The sequence below is a fragment of the Oncorhynchus clarkii genome, chromosome 19, assembly GCF_045791955.1.
Source record: "Oncorhynchus clarkii lewisi isolate Uvic-CL-2024 chromosome 19, UVic_Ocla_1.0, whole genome shotgun sequence".
NCBI lineage: Eukaryota > Metazoa > Chordata > Actinopteri > Salmoniformes > Salmonidae > Oncorhynchus > Oncorhynchus clarkii.
This window is the reverse complement of record NC_092165.1, coordinates 31,488,796-31,508,888: the sequence shown is the minus strand read 5'-3', so window position 1 is coordinate 31,508,888 and position 20,093 is coordinate 31,488,796. Positions and strand designations below refer to the sequence as shown.

The 20,093-nt window shown below is 42.0% G+C and overlaps 1 protein-coding gene across 1 annotated transcript in view; it reads left to right on the top strand.

Annotated features, from left to right (window-relative positions):
- Positions 1 to 20,093, top strand: part of LOC139375035 (KIAA0586 ortholog) — a 130,762-nt gene that overhangs the window by 2,884 nt on the left and 107,785 nt on the right. The window contains exons 6-9 of the mRNA XM_071116405.1: positions 66 to 275; positions 586 to 772; positions 3,121 to 3,303; positions 14,757 to 14,889. Of these exons, the coding sequence (XP_070972506.1) occupies positions 66 to 275; positions 586 to 772; positions 3,121 to 3,303; positions 14,757 to 14,889 (713 nt within the window). The remainder of the gene's footprint in view (positions 1 to 65; positions 276 to 585; positions 773 to 3,120; positions 3,304 to 14,756; positions 14,890 to 20,093) is intronic.

Here is a 20,093-nt window from a genome sequence, read left to right as displayed (position 1 = left end):
AAAATGCTTAGTGGACTGAATGTGGGTGCCTAATGGTTTGTTTCTGTCTTTCTTTCTTTTTCCAGGCTCAGAGTGACATGGAGGCATGTGTTTCCCAGGTGTGGGGGGGGTTACAGAGGCTGCTGGAGTCAGACAGGTACCCAGGCAGGGCCCAGGAGGTCAGAGAGGACAGAGCATCAGAGAGGGTGACCCAGCTGGAGGAGCAGCTCAATACCGTGACCCAGCAGAGACTACAGCACCTGGAGTGGATCCAGAGCCAACAGATGGAGCTGCAGGTACTGTAGGGAAGGAGGAGCACTGAGCCTTCACTTGAGTGCTCCAGATAGTAATATTTTCCTCAATAAGTTGCTGTCATTCTAATCGTTGCATGAAGTTATGTAAGAGTATATTTATGTGGACACATCTTTATACAGTCCCAGAGTTTGAGTATGTCTGTAGTGTTTCAAGTAGTGTTTCAAGTAGTGTGGTGTTCGGTTTTCTTCTTTTTCTATTGCATGTTTCATCACCGCTATACTCAACTCTTTTTACTTTTAGTCATTCAATAATAGTTCTGACCACTTCATCCATGCCCTCTCATCCTCTCAGAACCGTCTCCTGGGCTCTGCTCTGAGTGTAGTGACTGGCCACGCCCCTGTGCCCTCACCCTCCATGCTGAACACTGGCCCTGCTGCCTCTGTACATCCAGACCCTCGGCTTCCTCAGGACCTTCCCGGTCACGTTCATATTACCCACCTTGATGCTGCAGACTCTTCCCCTGCTGTTCCAGCCACAGGTAGGGTGCTTCGTTTCCTGAGTCAGTTGCCTCATTGAAACAAATGATGAGAATGTCATTGAGATCTGTCATCAGAAAGTATTCACACCCCTTTACTTTTCTTCCCACATTTTGTTGTGTTGTAGCCTGAATTGAAAATGTATTAAATGTAGATTATTTTTTTGTCACTGCCCTACACACAATACCCCATAACATAAAAGTGGATGTATGTTTTTCGAAATTGTAACAAATTAATGGCAAATTAAACGTTTTAAATGTCTTGAGTTCAATAAATGTTCTACCCCTTTTTTATGGCAAGCCTAAATACATTTAGGAGGAAACATTTTCTTCATACGTTGCATGGACTCATTCTGTGTGCAATAATAGCGTGACTAATTATCTGTTTGGTCTCTCAGTCGAGCAGTGAATTTAATTTTCTTTTGCAAAAATGGAAGCATGTCATAACCAAAACAGTGTTAAGCAAATCAAAATAAATCACTGACAGTGTCATCACCAAAGCATCCCCATACCATCACACCACCTCCTCCATGCCTCACGGTGGGAACCACACATGCTTTTACCTACTCTGCATCTCACAAAGATCCGGCAGTTGGAAACAAAAACCTCAAATTTGTACTCATCAGTCCAAAGGACAGATTTCCACCGGTCTAATGTCCATTGCTTGTGTTTCTTGGCCCAAGCATGTTTCTTTTGCTTTTGATGTCCCTTAGTAGTGATTTCTTTGCACCAATTTGACCACGAAGGCCTGATTCACGCAGTCTTCTCTGAACAGTTGATGTTGAGATGTGTGTTACTCAAGCATTTATTTGGGCTGCAACTTCCTAGGCTGGTAACTCTAATGAGCTTATCCTCTGCAGCAGAGGTAACTCTGGGTCTTTCCTGTGGTGGTCCTCATGAGAGACAGTTTCATCATCGCGCTTGGTGGTTTTTGCGACTGCGCTTGAAGAAACTTTTAAAGTTCTTGAAATTTTTGCTTTGACTGGCCTTCGTGTCTTAAAGTAATGATGGACTTTTGTTTCTCTTTGCTTATTTGAGCTTGCTATAATATGGACTTGGTCTTTTACCAAATAGGGCTATCTTCTGTATACCTCCCCTACTTTATCACTGACCATCCTACCAATCCTCGACTTTGGCGATGTCATTTACAAAATAGCCTCCAATACCCTACTCAACAAATTGGATGCAGTCTATCACAGTGCAATCCGTTTTGTCACCAAAGCCCCATATACTACCCACCATTGCGACCTGTACGCTCTCGTTGGCTGCCCCTCGCTTCATACTCGTCGCCAAACCCACTGGCTCCATGTCATCTACAAGACCCTGCTAGGTAAAGTCTCCCCTTATCTCAGCTCGCTGGTCACCATAGCATCTCCCAACTGTAGCACACGCTCCAGCAGGTATATCTCTCTAGTCACCCCCAAAACCAATTCTTTCTTTGGCCGCCTCTCCTTCCAGTTCTCTGCTGCCAATGACTGGAACGTACTACAAAAATCTCTGAAACTGGAAACACTTATCTCCCTCACTAGCTTTAAGCACCAACTGTCAGAGCAGCTCACAGATTACTGCACCTGTACATAGCCCACCTATAATTTAGCCCAAACAGCTACCTCTTTCCCTACTGTATTTAATTAATTAATTAATTTTGCTCCTTTGCACCACATTATTTTTATTTCTACTTTGCACATTCTTCCATTGCAAATCTACCATTCCAGTGTTTTACTTGCTATATTGTATTTACTTTGCCACCATGGCCTTTTTTTGCCTTTACCTCCCTTCTCACCTCATTTGCTCACATCGTATATAGACTTGTTTATACTGTATTATTGACTGTATGTTTGTTTTACTCCATGTGTAACTCTGTGTCGTTGTATCTGTTGAACTGCTTTGCTTTATCTTGGCCAGGTCGCAATTGTAAATGAGAACTTGTTCTCAACTTGCCTACCTGGTTAAATAAAGGTGAAATAAATAAATAAATAAATAAAAATCACAACACAACTGATTGGCTCAAATGTACTTTTAAGAAGGCACACCTGTTAATTGAAATGCATTCCAGGTGACTACCTCATGAAGCTGGTTGAGAGAATGCCATGAGTATGCAAAACTGTCATCAAGGCAAAGGGTTGCTACTTTGAAGAATCTAAAATATATTTTGATCTGTTTAACACTTTTTTTTTTGTGTGGTTAGTACATGATTCCATATGTGCTATTTCATAGTTTTGATGTCTTCACTATTATTCTACAATGTAGAAAATAGTATAAATAAAGAAAAACCCTTGAATGAGTAGGTGTGTCCAAACTTTTGACCGGTACTGTATGTCATCTGCTTTGTATCTCCTCTTCTTCTGAAGCATCTCCAGACCCATCTAGCCAGCAGAGGGGAGGAGAGGGTAAGAGCCCTCTGGAGACCCCAGCTCCTCGCAGGGTCATCCCAAAGCCTACGCGCTGGAACACCACCAACGTCCGGAACACACAGAGCGCTACACAGCAGCACAGCTACAGGACACAGAAAACACCTCGCACAGCACAGCAAGGTTAGTCATCAGTGTCTCTGCATCTGTTAAGTCATGGGCTGTCTGAAATGGCACCCAATTCCCCATATAGTGCACTTCTTTTGAGCTGAGCCTTATGGGTCCAGGTCAAAAGTAGTGCGCTATATAGGGAATATGATGCCATTTTGGATGTACCCATGGGTTTCTATGGATTTCCTGTCTAATGCAAGTCCTTTATATTTCCACCTCTTGAGGGCAGTAGCGTCACTCCAACCTTCTGGCTCTTTAGGAAGCACAGGCTTCTTTCTGCAGGAGATTTGAAAAAGGCAGTGTTTATTCCAAAACTCTGAAAACAGGGTATGATCATAGGCTTTAATGTCACTGTGTTTTTTCCTGTCTTTGTTGATTTCTGTGATGGCTAGTTCTCTTTGTCACCCCTTGATGAGATGGAATTAGGGCTCACCCCATTTGTCGATTGTTTGTATGATATTTCGGCTGATGGTCGTCCAAGGTTTCTTTAGTCGAGCAGCAGCACATTTTATAACTTTTAAAATCATGGTGTACAAGACAACTGTCTGATTGGCGCCTGTCTGAGTGGACTGGTCCATTGTGGAAGCTGTGGGGATGGCACAGTCCATCACTCTAAGACATGTGCTACTGAAATTGTATATGGTTATATTATGTAAGAAAATTGGTGCAATACTAATACAAATTATACTATTTTATAACAAATGCGCTTTCTCCCGTGTTGGATAGTGGTCGCTGTCCACGGTTCTGAAACGCATCAGTGCGTTGTTGAATTGGCGCCTTTTCCTAGACCATGTTGCTATGTGCCTAATAGCAAAGTTAACCAGCATATTGGTGTTGAGAACAATGCGGCTGAGGCAGCAGCAGAATGAGGAGACTAGAAAACAGCCTTATTGTCTAAGAAAAGTGAGTAGAGAGGAAACCAAAACTTAGTTAATAATCAACAGCCTAACTGATAAATGTGCCTGGCTTTATAAATCATCCATATATATATATATATATATATATATATATATATATATATATCTCTACAGAAATAAAACAGATCCTGCTTCTGTTGCCTGTTTGAGTGTTTGTTTAATAGCCTACTGATTCCGTAAATGGCAAGCCTCATGAAACCCACGTGTCAGATAAATAATTTCACAAAATTGTCTGTTTTTAATCTTGGCTATGCTGTAATAAAGGCTTTACGTTTTTTGTTAGACCAGCCTCTGGCATTATTTATCATTTATTTAGTGTTTACACTGTTCCAACTTGTCCGAAAAATTATGTTTATAATAATGATAATAACCCAATTTCTTTCCTTGGTCTCCTTATTGTTATTATGATCGTCATTATAATAATAAGTAATGTCATTATCATGAATAGGCGTAGAGCTGTAGGCCTAAGAGCACATCCTGTTTACTTAAGCCTATATTTTAATACTTATCTAGGCTGCTGTATCAAAAATGTATTTGTTCATGTCATCAAACAGCATACGAGTTATTCATGATTTCAAATGCAATCGAGCATTTTAGTTTAAAAATAACAACGCGGCCATTGAATAGTAGGCGTAAACAAAAAATATTTGTCTTTGTTTTTTTGTCTTTCCATTTTGCTGTCCCACGTTATGGTGTTCAGCGTTTGTTATAACCAATTTATTGATGTGATTATGATAGGCTATAGGTCAGGCCCTATTGGTCACGTGCATGCGATGCTTACATGTGTCGTAAAGAGAGCACGGGTTGAGGGAAGAGGGAATGTTTTTCCTAAACAAATGAGGGATTTTGGTAACAACCTTTCAGTCAGACATGGCTGTGTTAGGTTGCGGCTTCAGCAACACGGACAGCGCGATACACATTGTTGATGTTCTGTGGTCGGTCGCTAGAGCAGTGAGGAGAGCGAGACAACGGGAGCTAGCCAGTCACTCCCTGTCTTTTTTTTCCTCTTTTTTTTTTTACACAGCGCAGCAAGTCTGAGCCTGGCCCGGCACAATCAAATCAATTGTTTGGTCGGACGCTTTAGTCCGTTTGTGTGTCTTAATTATTTCATCAAACCGTTTGCTTAAAGCACCAGACAAGCTCAGTGCATGTAGTTGATTTGATTAAAACACATAGGATGTGTCTATATATGGAAAAATACATGTTTGAACGTTTTAAACCAATCGATTGGTAGAAAGAACAGACAACTCTTTTTTTTCCCTCGGGGACAGGCCTAGATGGAATAGGAAAACAATGGTTACTTTCAACCTCGGTTCATTCAACAAATAACCAGATGCCTTCTGTACTCCTCTGTTTGACAAGGTCTCGTTATTTACAAGAATGTCATTAATAATTTTATGTCGATGCCAACTCAACACATTTCCATTTGGTCATTTTCTACACAATACTGCAGTTAGGTCAACACTTGTTGTACTGTCAGTATCTGTATTCCAGAATATATCTCAAATGTTACCTACTGAATTGAAAACCTGCGCTTTGTACAACGAGCCAGACTGCACTGTGTGTTTTGGAATTATTGTCTGTCAATATTAAGCATTCATTACAAGTAGACCTACGACTGACTTCTGAACGTATTGTTTGGACAGGTTGTGTGATACAATGATAAATACATACCATACATACAGCTCATGTTTTGGCGGTCCGTCGCGTCTCCGTCTTGGTTTTGTGATAATCGTACTTAATCTCCCTGTGTTTGGCTCTGTTGGCCGAGCACCAAGACTACTTTGAATTATTACAATGGCCGCTGGGCCCTGCTTGGTCTCCCCAGCCACAAGTCTTGGAATGCAGCCTCCTCCTGATCACTGGAGATGTGAATTACATCCATACAAAGCACCATTGACTAAGGCCACATTTGAACAGTGTAGGCGGAACATGGTGGTATTCTTGAGGGAAAAGGGTCGCACCGCATAAATACATTGCCTTGCGAAAGTATTCGGCCCCCTTGAACTTTGTGACCTTTTGCCACATTTCAGGCTTCAAACATAAAGATATAAAACTGTATTTTTTTGTGAAGAATCAACAACAAGTGGGACACATTCATGAAGTGGAACGACATTTATTGGATATTTCAAACTTTTTTAACAAATCAAAAACTGAAAAATTGGGCGTGCAAAATTATTCAGCCCCTTTACTTTCAGTGCAGCAAACTCTCTCCAGAAGTTCAGTGAGGATCTCTGAATGATCCAATGTTGACCTAAATGACTAATGATGATAAATACAATCCACCTGTGTGTAATCAAGTCTCCGTATAAATGCACCTGCACTGTGATAGTCTCAGAGGTCCGTTAAAAGCGCAGAGAGCATCATGAAGAACAAGGAACACACCAGGCAGGTCCGAGATACTGTTGTGAAGAAGTTTAAAGCCGGATTTGGATACAAAAAGATTTCCCAAGCTTTAAACATCCCAAGCAGCACTGTGCAAGCGATAATATTAAAATGGAAGGAGTATCGGACCACTGCAAATCTACCAAGACCTGGCCGTCCCTCTAAACTTTCAGCTCATACAAGGAGAAGACTGATCAGAGATGCAGCCAAGAGGCCCATGATCACTCTGGATGAACTGCAGAGATCTACAGCTGAGGTGGGAGACTCTGTCCATAGGACAACAATCAGTCGTATATTGCACAAATCTGGCCTTTATGGAAGAGTGGCAAGAAGAAAGCCATTTCTTAAAGATATCCATAAAAAGTGTTGTTTAAAGTTTGCCACAAGCCACCTGGGAGACACACCAAACATGTGGAAGAAGGTGCTCTGGTCAGATGAAACCAAAATTGAACTTTTTGGCAACAATGCAAAACGTTATGTTTGGCGTAAAAGCAACACAGCTCATCACCCTGAACCCACCATCCCCACTGTCAAACATGGTGGTGGCAGCATCATGGTTTGGGCCTGCTTTTCTTCAGCAGGGACAGGGAAGATGGTTAAAATTGATGGGAAGATGGATGGAGCCAAATACAGGACCATTCTGGAAGAAAACCTGATGGAGTCTGCAAAAGACCTGAGACTGGGACGGAGATTTGTCTTCCAACAAGACAATGATCCAAAACATAAAGCAAAATCTACAATGGAATGGTTCAAAAATAAACATATCCAGGTGTTAGAATGGCCAAGTGAATCCAATCGAGAATCTGTGGAAAGAACTGAAAACTGCTGTTCACAAATGCTCTCCATCCAACCTCACTGAGCTTGAGCTGTTTTGCAAGGAGGAATGGGAAAAAATGTCAGTCTCTCGATGTGCAAAACTGATAGAGACATACCCCAAGCGACTTACAGCTGTAATCGCAGCAAAAGGTGGCGCTAAAAAGTATTAACTTAAGGGGGCTGAATAATTTTGCACGCACAATTTTTCAGTTTTTGATTTGTTAAAGTTTGAAATATCCAATAAATGTCGTCCCACTTGTTGTTGATTCTTCACAAAAAAATACAGTTTTATATCTTTATGTTTGAAGCCTGAAATGTGGCAAAAGGTTGCAAAGTTCAAGGGGGCCGAATACTTTCGCAAGGCACTGTATATACTGAACAAAAATATAAATGCATGTAAAGTGTTGATCCCATGTTTCATGAGCTGAAACAAAAGATCCCAGAAATGTTCCATACGCACAAAAAGCATATTTTTCTAATGTTTTACACAAATTTGTTTACATCCCTGTTAGTGAACATTTCTCCTTTGCCAAGATAGTCCATCCACCTGACAGGTGTGGCATATCCAGAAGCTGATTATACAGCATGATCATTACACAGGTGCACCTTGTGCTGGGGACAATAAAAGGCCACTCACAACGCCATAGATGTCTGTTGGAGCTTCCAATTGGCATGCTGACTACGGGAATGTCCACCAGAGCTGTTGCCAGAGACTTGAATGTTAATTTCTCTAACATAAGCCACCTCCATCATTTAAGAGAATTTGACAGTATGTCCAACTGAGCTCACAACCGCAGACCACATACGTTTATGGTGTTGTTTGGGCGAGCGGTTTGTTCATGTCAACGTTCTGAACAGAGTGCCCTATGGTGGGATGGGGTTATTGTATGGGCAGGCATAAGCTATGGACAACGAACACAATTTCATTTTATCAATGGCAATTTGAATACACAGAGATACCGTGACGAGATCCTGAAGTCCATTGTGAGGCAAATGTTTTTTTTAAAGGTGTCTGTGACCAACAGATGCATATCTGTATGCCCTTTGATGTGAAATCCATAGATTAGGGCCTAATTCATGTATTTCTATTGACTGATGACCTTATATGAATCTCTGAAATTGTTGCATTTATATTTTTGTACAGTATATTAACTCTGTACCGCTGTTATATTGTGCTGGCTGCCAATATCCATTCAGTTGCATGGGAAGATTAGGTCCTGCTCCTCTCTCTTGGTGTAAAACTCATTTAAGGGTGAAACCATTCAGGTGAAAACAATGGCTGATGCACGGCTGTGTAAGTATAGACAAACAGACAGAAAGGCAGACTGCGCCCTTCAGTGCTTCCGTTTATTGATTTTATTTTAGGGCTCCCGAGTGGCGCAGCGGTCTAAGGCACTTTCTCAGTGCAAGAGGCATTACTACTGTCCTTTGTTCGAATCCAGGCTGTATCACATCTGGCCGTGATTGGGAGTCCCATAGGGTGGCGCACAATTGGCCCTGCTTCGTCCGGGTTTGGCCGGAGAAGGCTGTCATTGTAAATAAGAATTTGTTCTTAACTGTCTTAACTGACAATTGATAGCCATCACTCTTGAAATAGTTTGTGAACAAATAGTTGGCTTTTTAACCAGTTGAACGATAGGGCAAAATTTAGATTTCCACCTAAATGAACATGTTGCATAGTTTCAGAAAGGTCTGGAACTCACCTTTCTGGTAAAAAATAGTTATAAATTGCTGAGGTGTACTCACTTTTGAAGACACAAACTCAAGTATATAGTACAATACAACCCCCCCCCCCCCCATTCAACAAAAGTTGGGCAATGGGGCCTGAAATGACTGAAATTCTTTTGAAATATAGTAACATTTAAATTATAAACGACATACTATAAGATTTCACCTTTCTTATAACTGCATAATACATATGACCATACTTCCATGGTGACCAAACCGGACGCGCGCACGTTGATTTTGTTCCCTCGCACCAGAAGGGATCAGGACACGCAGGTTGAAATATCAAAACAACCTCTGAACCAATTATTAATTTGGGGACAGGTCAAAAATCATTAAACATTTATGGCTATTTAGCTAGCTAGCTTGCTGTTGCTAGCTAATTTGTCCTGGTATATAAACATTGGGTTGTTATTTTACCTGAAATGCACAAGGTCCTCAACTCAGACAATTAATCCACAGATAAAATGGTGAACCGAATTCGTTTCTCGTCATCTCTCCTCCTTCCTTAAGGCTTCTTTTTCTTCTTTGGACTTTATATGGCGGTTGGCAACCAACTTTACAGCATTTCTACAACCTACTGGAGTGTGGACCTAAGTTCATCAATCACCCATGTGGGTATATGCTCCTAAAAACCAATGAGGAGATGGGAGAGGCCGGACTTGTCGAGCGTCACAAATATAACCAATTTCTATTTTAGCGCCTGGCCACACAGATGCTCACTGATTTCCGCAAGTAGTGTGGATGCAATGATTGAATAACATGTATGTGTAAATTTATTTTGCAACGCATGCGGTGTAGTACAATATTGACTCTATTTCATATAACTGAAGACAGAGAATTTTCCTCCTAAACGTCCATTCAAATGGTGTCTCGTTGCAACTTCAGCTTTAAGCACAGTGATTTTGTCCGTCTGAGACCAAGAGAAAGTAGTCTTGTTTTAATTCTATGAAATTGTTATTAATTTGTTTCATGTTGAGAGCTCTAAATCATGCTGAGAATATCACAGCAAGATGAAACCACAACGGTTGGATTCTCTAGACTGTCAACTTTCATATGACATCTCACAGGCTGGGCTCTGTTGTTCAGAGGAAGAGCAAATGTATTCTTTGCCTGGATAGACCAGAAAATGTGACACGTCACTCCCTATGCAAATGTGGGGTGTGAAACCTGACACTTCAAGTCGGTTCCGCTGACAGAGTGGAAGCGGAGGGCAGACAGATGGGTCTTTCTAGCACGATAAGGCACGGGACCCTACGGCGCTCATAGAGCGCTTTGTGCACCAAAATGTCATTCGGAACCGGTCCAGAACCGCTCAAAGTTCCCCATATAGGGGACTTAACATCTGAATAGATATGCCTTTTTGTTGATGTGGAGGTAATTGATGTTTCACATATAGATGTTGCAGCAAGCAAGTCAACTTCAAGACACCTATGAAGATCACCAGGGTTGAACAAATATAGTTCTTGTTGATAGTGTGTATATACACTCAGCCATTTTGAATGAGTGCACACTGACAACAACCGTACCTTCAGAAAGGTCATATAACTACTATTCTGGTCATTGTGTCATTCACCACAAGGACTATTACTGGCTCCTCCTCCTCCTCTGTCCTCTGTTCAACTGCAATTTGTGTGCAGTCTAGTGCTACATGTTGGGGAGAAAGATCAGTGCCAGGTTCTCTGCTACACCCTAGACACTGCCGTTTGAAAGCCTTGGACAGTCTTCCCCTCGAAATTGAATAGGCCTCCCTCTCTAGAATTGGTATCCATGGTGATGGATGTGTGGGGGGTGAGCGGAGTGTTAATTATGGCTTCGAAATCATCCGTGTGTGTGTTTGTCTGTATGGGTGGATCGTGAGCGGGTGCTGTCAGAAATGAAGGGAGACATTTGGGAAATGCATTGGTCTTGTAAGATTGACTCGATACCCTTGCTTTGTTTGGCCAACAGTGTTTCAACAGTGTTACTTGACCAGCCTCCTTATTAAAGCCCGTAATGCAGTCAGAGGGACACAGTCGTGATAAGGGAATGCACTGAGTACGGGCATTTAACATTTGTATCGAATAGCGGTCTGTTCACATATTTTTAAATGTGCATTGTCAGATCACTTGGTTGTGTCATCGCTTGCAATTTCTATCCATTAGAATTTATTCAAGCTGGACATAAATGTTCATGAGCTATCACTGCGGCATAACAAGCATGGTGATGGAATGTACTTTATGTACTACACATATTTGCTGTGACTAACTGGTTATTGTAGTGATTAGAGCATGTTTGAGGGAGAGGGAGGATGTTAGCCTGGCAGACTCGACCCACGTGACTCATAGCGCAGGGAGAGCTGTGAGACACTGGTCTGGAAAGGGGGCAGTTTGTTAATACAATATTCGCTCAGAAGTTGTGCGACGGGTTTGATTGGATCTCTCCATTTTTTTTTTTTTTTTTTTTTTTTTTTTTGGGGGGGGGGGGGGGGGGTTGATGCCTCTAATTGTTTTTGATTTGAAAATCCAAATGTTGTAATGTTTGGGGGCTGTGTGTGAGTGTTTTAAGTGAGAAAGTAACAGCGAAGAGCCAACCAGTAAAAACACAGCCCCCTTCATTATGGACGCATTGTGCCGACAACATCAAAGAGCCGTTCCATACTCTGTTAGGTGTTAGTCAGACTAGTATGTTATGCCATAATATGTCTGAAGTGGCACCATTTTGTTGCTGGTAGTACATCCAAACCAGTTGTCATGGCAACCATGCTATTTCTTCTCCTTTTGCAGTTTCTCTTTTTTTTAAATCTCTATTTTTCTTTTCACCAGCTGCCAAACTGCTCTCTTTGAGAATTTGCTATTTATAGTTCTTTGTTTCTCAAGCACATCATCAAACCATATGTGAAACAACCCATGACATGATTCAGGCCACTTACGATTGATCGCTCTTGTCGATTTCCAGAACACCGTCGTTTACACGATGTAAAACCTTCTGACATAATGACAAGATAATTGCAGTTCAAGGAGACCAGTGTGTGAACCGTCATTTTAGAATCAATGATTTATCTTGGAAATCAACAAACACAAGTGGGGTCAGTTCCTTCGCCAATCACGATGACTGACCACGGTATCGATTTGGTACCGAGACCCATGGTATCTGATTTATCTGATAAATGTGGAGTACTATCTAGATGTAGCTAGAATGCCTCAAATTACATGTCACACATCGCAGTGGCTTTGCCCTTCTCTGTTTCTCATAATGAATTCATGTTGAGGAATCTGACTGGAACACAACGGCACTACTTCCCCATAGGGGCGGCAGGTAGCCTAGTGGTTAGAGTGTTGGACTAGTAACCGAAAGGTTGTTATATCGAATCCCCGAGCTGATGTTAAAAATCTGTTGTTCTGCCCCTGAACAGGCAGTTAACCCACCGTTCCTAGGCCGTCATTGAAAATAAGAATTTGTTCTTAACTGACTCGCCTGCTTAAATAAAGGTAAAATAAAAAAAGAAATAAAAACGTGTCTTCGAGAAGCACTCGCTCGGTAGTCTCCTATTTTTAAAATGTGATGTCATCTTCAAGTGTTTCATCATCAGTCATCCGGATACACACAGACTAAGCCCCAGCCACTCACGCACACTGTTATAGCATTCATCTGTCAACCTGGGCCTAATTCTGATGAATGACACAGACTCAGGACTAATTTTCTTCTCTGTGAGGGGTGTTTCCTCCCAGCACCAGATCACATGAGGTAAATGCCCCCCAAATGGTACCCTACCCTAGTGCGCTATGTAGGGAATAGGGTGTCAATTGGGATGTATTTGCTCTTCTGATCTGCATAAAAACACAGCATTTTAACGGTAACTTCACCGGGGTCCTCATTTTGGATTGCTTTTGTAGACTCATAATTACACCAGTGGAACACACCTTTATGATAAGCAAAGGAAATCTCTTAATGTGTTTTGGTAAGCATCCACTTTCTTCCGGGTGATCCAAAACATGACTTCGTAGTTTAAGTTACTTTATAGAAGGTTATTTTTATAATTTCCTTCAGCCAAGTCCACCATTTTAGGTTTTGCCACTCATCATTGATTGGATTCCATGCTGCCATTACAATGCCTGAGAAATACCACTTCGGGTCATGTCTGGCCCCTGTAGAGATGCCCTTTTGAACAGAAATGGCAGACTATATATTATTAGCGTGGTGCCCTTACCTGCCATGGCCTGGGCTGCAGCTGATGGTCAGCAGGGGGCGTGGTGGGGCATGCATTACTAGCTGATGGAGGGCAATCCGGCGACCAATTCTTTCAGTCAGCAGGACAAGATAGTCAACGGAACATTCTAACAATGGAAATACATCAAAGATTGAAGGCAGGTGGGAGGAGGTGAGATCAGGTGGGACCATTCTAGCCAACGAGAGGGCAGATATGCGTGTGAACAGGCCATAGAGATAGATAGAGGACTCAGCTTTGTATCTATATCATTATAGCATCTGTGACAGCATGGCCGTGCCATTGAGGCTATCTCCGTTTTAAAGTAGTCAATTTTCTTTTTCATTGGCTGATGTCTCCCAACTCATAGGAATCCTCACCCTGTTAACTACTTTAAAATGGTGCAAGCCCTCAATGGCAATGTCCGTGCCAGAACGGGTTATATCCTTGATGAGCCCTCCTATCTTTCTCTATGACAACAGGCACAACTCCGAGATGCTGTAGTCTCTTTTTTCCCCCAAAGTAGCCGAAATACCATGTGCATCCACTTATATCAGTGCATTCTTAACAACCTAACCATTACGAAACTTCTATTCGATCAAATAAGCCTCACTTAGCAAATTATAGATTTATTTGTATTATTATTCTTTTTTACATGTATTCGACCTCCATTCAAAAATTCCTCACTTCATAGACTTATTTTCATTGACAGATTTTGGGCGGAGTAAAACCTCTCGCTTCCTGACTGGTTGGAGTCAATATTGTTTTAAGTGGGAAGAGACCTTTCTCCTTTGACCTGAGGAAATGATTATGCTAGCTAGACCATACAGACCAGGGCTAGGATTTTGTTCCAACTAGGCACCACACCTGACCAACTGAGCTAATTGACCAGTTCAGTGATTGCCTAAATTCAACAACAACTGGTCTTCAAGGTCATTTAAATCAAAAACATGAAGTGCTTGTTGCACTTGTTCTATCCATATGTTATGCGTATGTTATCCATATGTGTATTCAACTGATTTCACTCTCTCTCTCTATATTCTTTAGATTCTATGGGTGTCATACCCCTGACTGAGCTAAGCATTCCAATACATTGATGACAATGACTATGAATACAACCAATATCACCCATCTGCCTTTTACTCATGAACTCGTTAGCCTAGAGAGAAAAGCCATTTGGATCCAACAATCGATATTGATGCAATTTCTGTGTGACAAAGTCAGTAGTATAGCAAATGATCCACAGGAGAAAGAGATTGCGATGAAAATGTAAGCAGAAACCCATGAGGCCCTGTGAAGCAATCAGCTCATTGTGCGATGTGAATTCCTGTGTCCCTGTGTAGAATACTGTGAGAGGGGGAGATAAAGTGCTGACTGAGCTGATGCAGGTGTCTGAGACTGAGTGGCTGATTGCTGGTGTGTCTCTGTCTCTGCAGGAAATGGCAGACTTCTGGAGGCTATCCCTAACAACGGCAACAGCTTGGCAACCAGAGGTGTGCAGCAGCAATCTTCTGCGAGGGCTGCCATGGCAACGCCCAACGACGGCTGCCAGCAACCAGCGCAATCCAGGTAAGGGAGAAAGAAAACAAAAATTGTGGTCAGTCATTTTTTTCAGGATTTGAAAGAATCATTGGATATCTTTTGTCTTTGAATTTGTCCTCCCTAATTTTGCCCATTAATCTTTGACTGTGATTATTTAATACGCTCTAATATGTACACTACCACTCAAAAGTTTGGGGTCACTTAGAAATTCTTGTTTTTGGAAGAAAAGCGCATTTTTTGTCCATTTAAAATAACATAAAATGGATGAGAAATACAGTGTAGACATTGTTAATGTTGTAGCTGGAAACTGAGGATTTTTTAAAAATGGAATATCTACATAGGCGTACAGAGGCCCATTATCAGCAACCATCACTCATGTGTTCCAATGGCACGTTGTGTTAGCTAACCCTTGTTTATCATTTTAAAAGGCTAATTGATCATTAGAAAACCCTTTTGCAATTATGTTAGCACAGCTGAAAACTGTTGTTCTGATTAATAAAGCAATAAAATTGGTCTTTAGACTAGTTGAGTATCTGGAGCATCGGCATTTGTGGGTTTGATTACAGGCTCAACATGGCCAGAAACAAATAACTTTCTTCTGAAACTCGTCAGTCTATTCTTGTTCTATGAAATGAAGTCTATTCCATGTGAGAAATTGCCAAGAAACTGAAGATCTCGAAAAACGTTGTGTACTACTCCCTTCACAGAACAGTGCAAACTGTCTCTAACCAGAATAGAAAGAGGAGTGGGAGGCCCCGGTGCACAACTGAGCAAGAGGACAAGTACATTAGAGTGTCTAGTTTGAGAAACAGATGCCTCACAAGTCCTCAACTGGCAGCTTCATTAAATAGTACCCGCAAAACACCAGTCTCAACGTCAACAGTGAAGAGGCGACTCCGAGACGCTGGCCTTCTTGGCAGGGCCTCCCACTCCTCTTTCTATTCTGGTTAGAGACAGTTTGTGCTGTTCTGTGAAGGGAGTAGTACACAGTGTTATATGAGATCTTTAGTTTCTTTGCAATTTCTCGCATGGAATAGCCTTCATTTTTCAGAACAAGAATAGACTGATGAGTTTCAGAAGAAAGGTCTTTGTTTCTGGCCATTTTTAGCCTGTAATCGAACCCACAAATACTGATGCTCCAGATACTCAACTAGTCTAAAGAAGGACAGTTTTATTTCTTTTTTAAATCAGAACAACAGTTTTCAGCTGTGCTAAAACAATTGCACAAGGGTTTTCTAATGATCAATTAGTCTTTTAAAATGACAACCTTGGATTAGCTAACACAACGTGTCATTGGAACACAGGAGTGATGGTTGCTGATAATGGGCCTCTGTACGGCTATGTAGATATTCCATAAAAAATCTGCCGTTTCCAGCTACAGTAGTCATTTACAACATAAACAATGTAAACACTGTATTTCTGATCAATTTGATGTTATTTTAATGGACAAAAAATTTGCTTTTCTTTCAAAAACAAGGACACTTCTAAGTGACCCCATACTTTTTAATGGTAGTGTATATTATTGGCATACAGTATGCTTAAAACAGAGCAAAGGAGAATAGGGACAATGCTTTTCAAAGACCTTTACAATTTCAGCATTAAAGGGATAAAGGCTGTATTTTCTCAACTCTAAGAACATTGTGTGTGTGTGTGTGTGTGTGTGTGTGTGTGTGTGTGTGTGTGTGTGTGTGTGTGTGTGTGTGTGTGTGTGATTGTAAAGAGTATTTGCATAAAAGGAGAGAGAGAGAAAAGTAGATGCAGTTATTTACAGGACCACTCCGGTCTGCCACCTAGCTCAGAATGATCCCCATGACAACGACAGCGGCATTTATCAGCTCCATCTGAGAGTGAGAGGAGAGAGTAGGTGAAGTAGTCTTCAGTGCATTCGGAAAGTGCTCAGACCCCTAAACTTATTCCACATGTTGTTACATTACAGCCTTATTCAGTACAGCCTTATTCTAATTCTATTAATTGATTCAATTAATGTTTTTTCTCATCAATCTATACACAATATCCCATGACGACAAAGCGAAAACAGGTTTAGACATTTTTTTACATGTATATATTTTTTTAAAAGGATACCTTATTTACAGATGTATTCAGACCCTTTGCTATGGTACTCGGTATTGAGCCCATCCTGTTTCCATTGATCATCCTTAAGATGTTTCTACAACTTGATTGGAGTCCACCTGTGGTAAGTTCGATTGATTGGACTGGGGAAGGGTACCAAAAAATGTCTGCAGCATTGAAGGTCCCATAGAACAACATGGCCTCCATCAGAAGTTTGGAACCACCAAGACTCTTCCTAGAGCTGGCCGCCCAGGAAAACTGAGCAATCGGGGGAGAAGGGCCTGGTCAGGGAGGTGACCAAGAACCCAATGGTCATTCTGAAGAATCTCCAGAGTTCCTCTGTGGAGATGGGAGAACCTTCCAGAAGGACAACCATCTCTGCAGCACTCCACCAATCAGGCCTTTATGGTAGAGTGTCCAAACAGAAGCCAGTCCTCAGTAAAAGGCATATGACAGCCCACTTGGAGTTTGCCAAAAGGCACCTAAAGACTCTCAGACCATTAGAAACAATATTCTCTGGTCTGATGAAACCAAGATTGAACTCTTTGGCCTGAATGCCAAGCGTCACATCTGGAGGAAACCTGGCACCATCCCTACAGTGAAGCATGGTGGCAGCATCATACTGTGGGGATGTTCAGCAGCAGGGACTGGGAGACTAGTCAGGATCGAGGGAAAGATGAACAGAGCAAAGTACAGAGAGATCCTTGATGAACACCTGCTCCAGAATGCACAGGACCTCAGACTGGGGTGAAGGTTCGTCTTCCAACAGGACAATGACCCTAAGCACACAGCCAATACAACACAGAAGTGGCTTCGGGATAAGTCTCTGAATGTCCTTGGAGTGGCCCAGGCAGAGCCTGGACTGAACCCAATCGAACATCTCTGGAGAGACCTGAAAATAGCTGAGCAGTGATGCTCCCCATCCAACCTGACAGAGCTTGAGAGGAAATGCAGAGAAGAATGGAAGAAACTCCGCAAATACAGATGTGCCAAGCTTGTAGCATCATACCCAAGAAGACTCGAGGCTGTAATCACTGCCAAAGGTGCTTCAACAATGTACTGAGTAAAGTGTCTGAATACTTATGAATAATGTGATATTTCTGTTTTTAATTTTTAATAAATGTACAACAATTTCTAACAACCAGTTTTTGCTTTGTCATTATGGGGTATTGTGTGTAGATTGAGGGGGGGAAAACAATTTAATCCATTCTAGAAGAAGGCTGAATAAGGCTTTTTCCACCATGTGGAAATAGTCAAGGCGTCTGAATACACTGTATCTGCATGCTGCTGGCAGTCTGCCAACATCTCAAATGAAAGAGCACTTTGAACTGCTGCCAAGTTTGGAGGAAAAGAGGAGCTGTCAGGCCTGCTTAATGTTGGCAGTTTGTACTTGGCAAGTCTCACCTTTTCCCAGAATTCATCTGTCTGGCAACTTGCCAGGTGCTTAGCGGAAGCAAAAAATTAACCCCTGCGCTTGACTGTGTGGGCCCCGCAAAATTTTCCACAAAGAGGGAGAGCGAGAGAGAGAGCTCAAGTTGGTGTGTGAGCAGCTCAGTGTATGCATCAGGGACCGTGGGGATTGCACAGGATCCTTTCAGGAAGGAGGGGAGCTCGAGGCTGGTGCTGAGGCAGACAGTGTGTAGAGTTATGTATCTGGTTGTTTTTGAAGTCGTCCGAGGCAGAATTAGCTGATTTTAATATTGCCGCGATGTTGAGTTCTGCAAATGATATTTAAACTGCAGAACGACCACTTACATGGATGGATACATGTCGCTGGTTAGTTAGTTGATGTGGCATAGTTTTCTCATACACTTATGTTTTAAGTCCATCCATATGTCTACAACACTGTGTTGCCACATGCTTTGAGGATCATTGACCTTTTATAACTGTGCTCCACGCTCGTCAGGCACAGCTATTGATAGTGTTGGAATAGTATTGAGCGTAGTGTTGGAGTAAATGGAACAAACAGACTTTTCTCTTCCCCGGCCCAGGTCTGCGTCTGCTCCAATTCTGTTGACTGATGATGGCTGTCTCTTTCATTGCCTGTCCTTCACAATCCCTGGTGCACAAATAAAGTGACAGTTGTCCACATAACAATCTCAGCTGCTGCCTGCTGCTGGTAGTCATAGAGCCTGCTCTGTCTGGCACCGACTCTGAAGAAAAACACCAATCCATCTTTTCTTTTAGTCCTGTTGTTGTTTCTAGCTTCCCCCGCCACTGGATGGGCTGGGAGAAAAAAGCATGGATTGCTGATGATTTTATATTGGGTATATAGTTAAGGAAGGCAGTTAATATGTTGAAGTGCAATCATCTAATTTGGTCTGACTTTGCATCCTACGTGCTTCGCATATTTCATATACTGTGACTTGAGACATTATCAGTGTTTGTAATTACAGTCTGTACTGTACTCAAAACACCGTATTTACAACTACTCACCAATGTGCACCATTGTGCACACAGTACCCATTTAGCCTAAAAGCACGGTACAGTGAAAGCAACATTGTTTTGGGAAAGCGGCGGCATGGCGCTGACTCTTTCTTGACCGAGGCCATACTTGGCCCCTTCTTTGCTGGACGGAGGGAACACACCACCACCGTTCAGTACTGTGCCAGCGGTATGTGTAGACTGCAATATATTACTTTTCTTCCCTCCTCCCTCTGCTGCCTTACTCTGTTTTTCTTCCTCTTCCAGAAAATTCTGCTCCGCCTGCTGGGTGTTGTTAATCAGGAAGGGGAGACTGGGGAAAGGAGGGAGGATGGATGGGGCGCAGTGCAGACTATGCTTGTCTGTACATAGGTTAACAATCAACATGTTGGGAACCCCTAGCTCGTGCTCAACTAGCCCAGTGTAATTATTACAGAGGCTATTGCTGAGCTACCGCGATTTATTTTAGCCATCACACTGTGCTTAAAAAAAAAAAACACATGTTCTTATGCATACAACTGTTATTGTAATCAACTGTTATTGTAATCACTCATATGCAATGAATCGGTTGCCAAATTCAATCAGATTAGCAGCATATTTTGGTCAGAAATGAACTGGATTACATAAAAGTAGACAACAGCCAGGCGTTTGTATTTTAACCAGGCGTTTTGTTTGATTCAGTGAGTCGTTTGATATAAAATCATGTATTATGCTGTCCTTGCATTGCAAGCACGAGG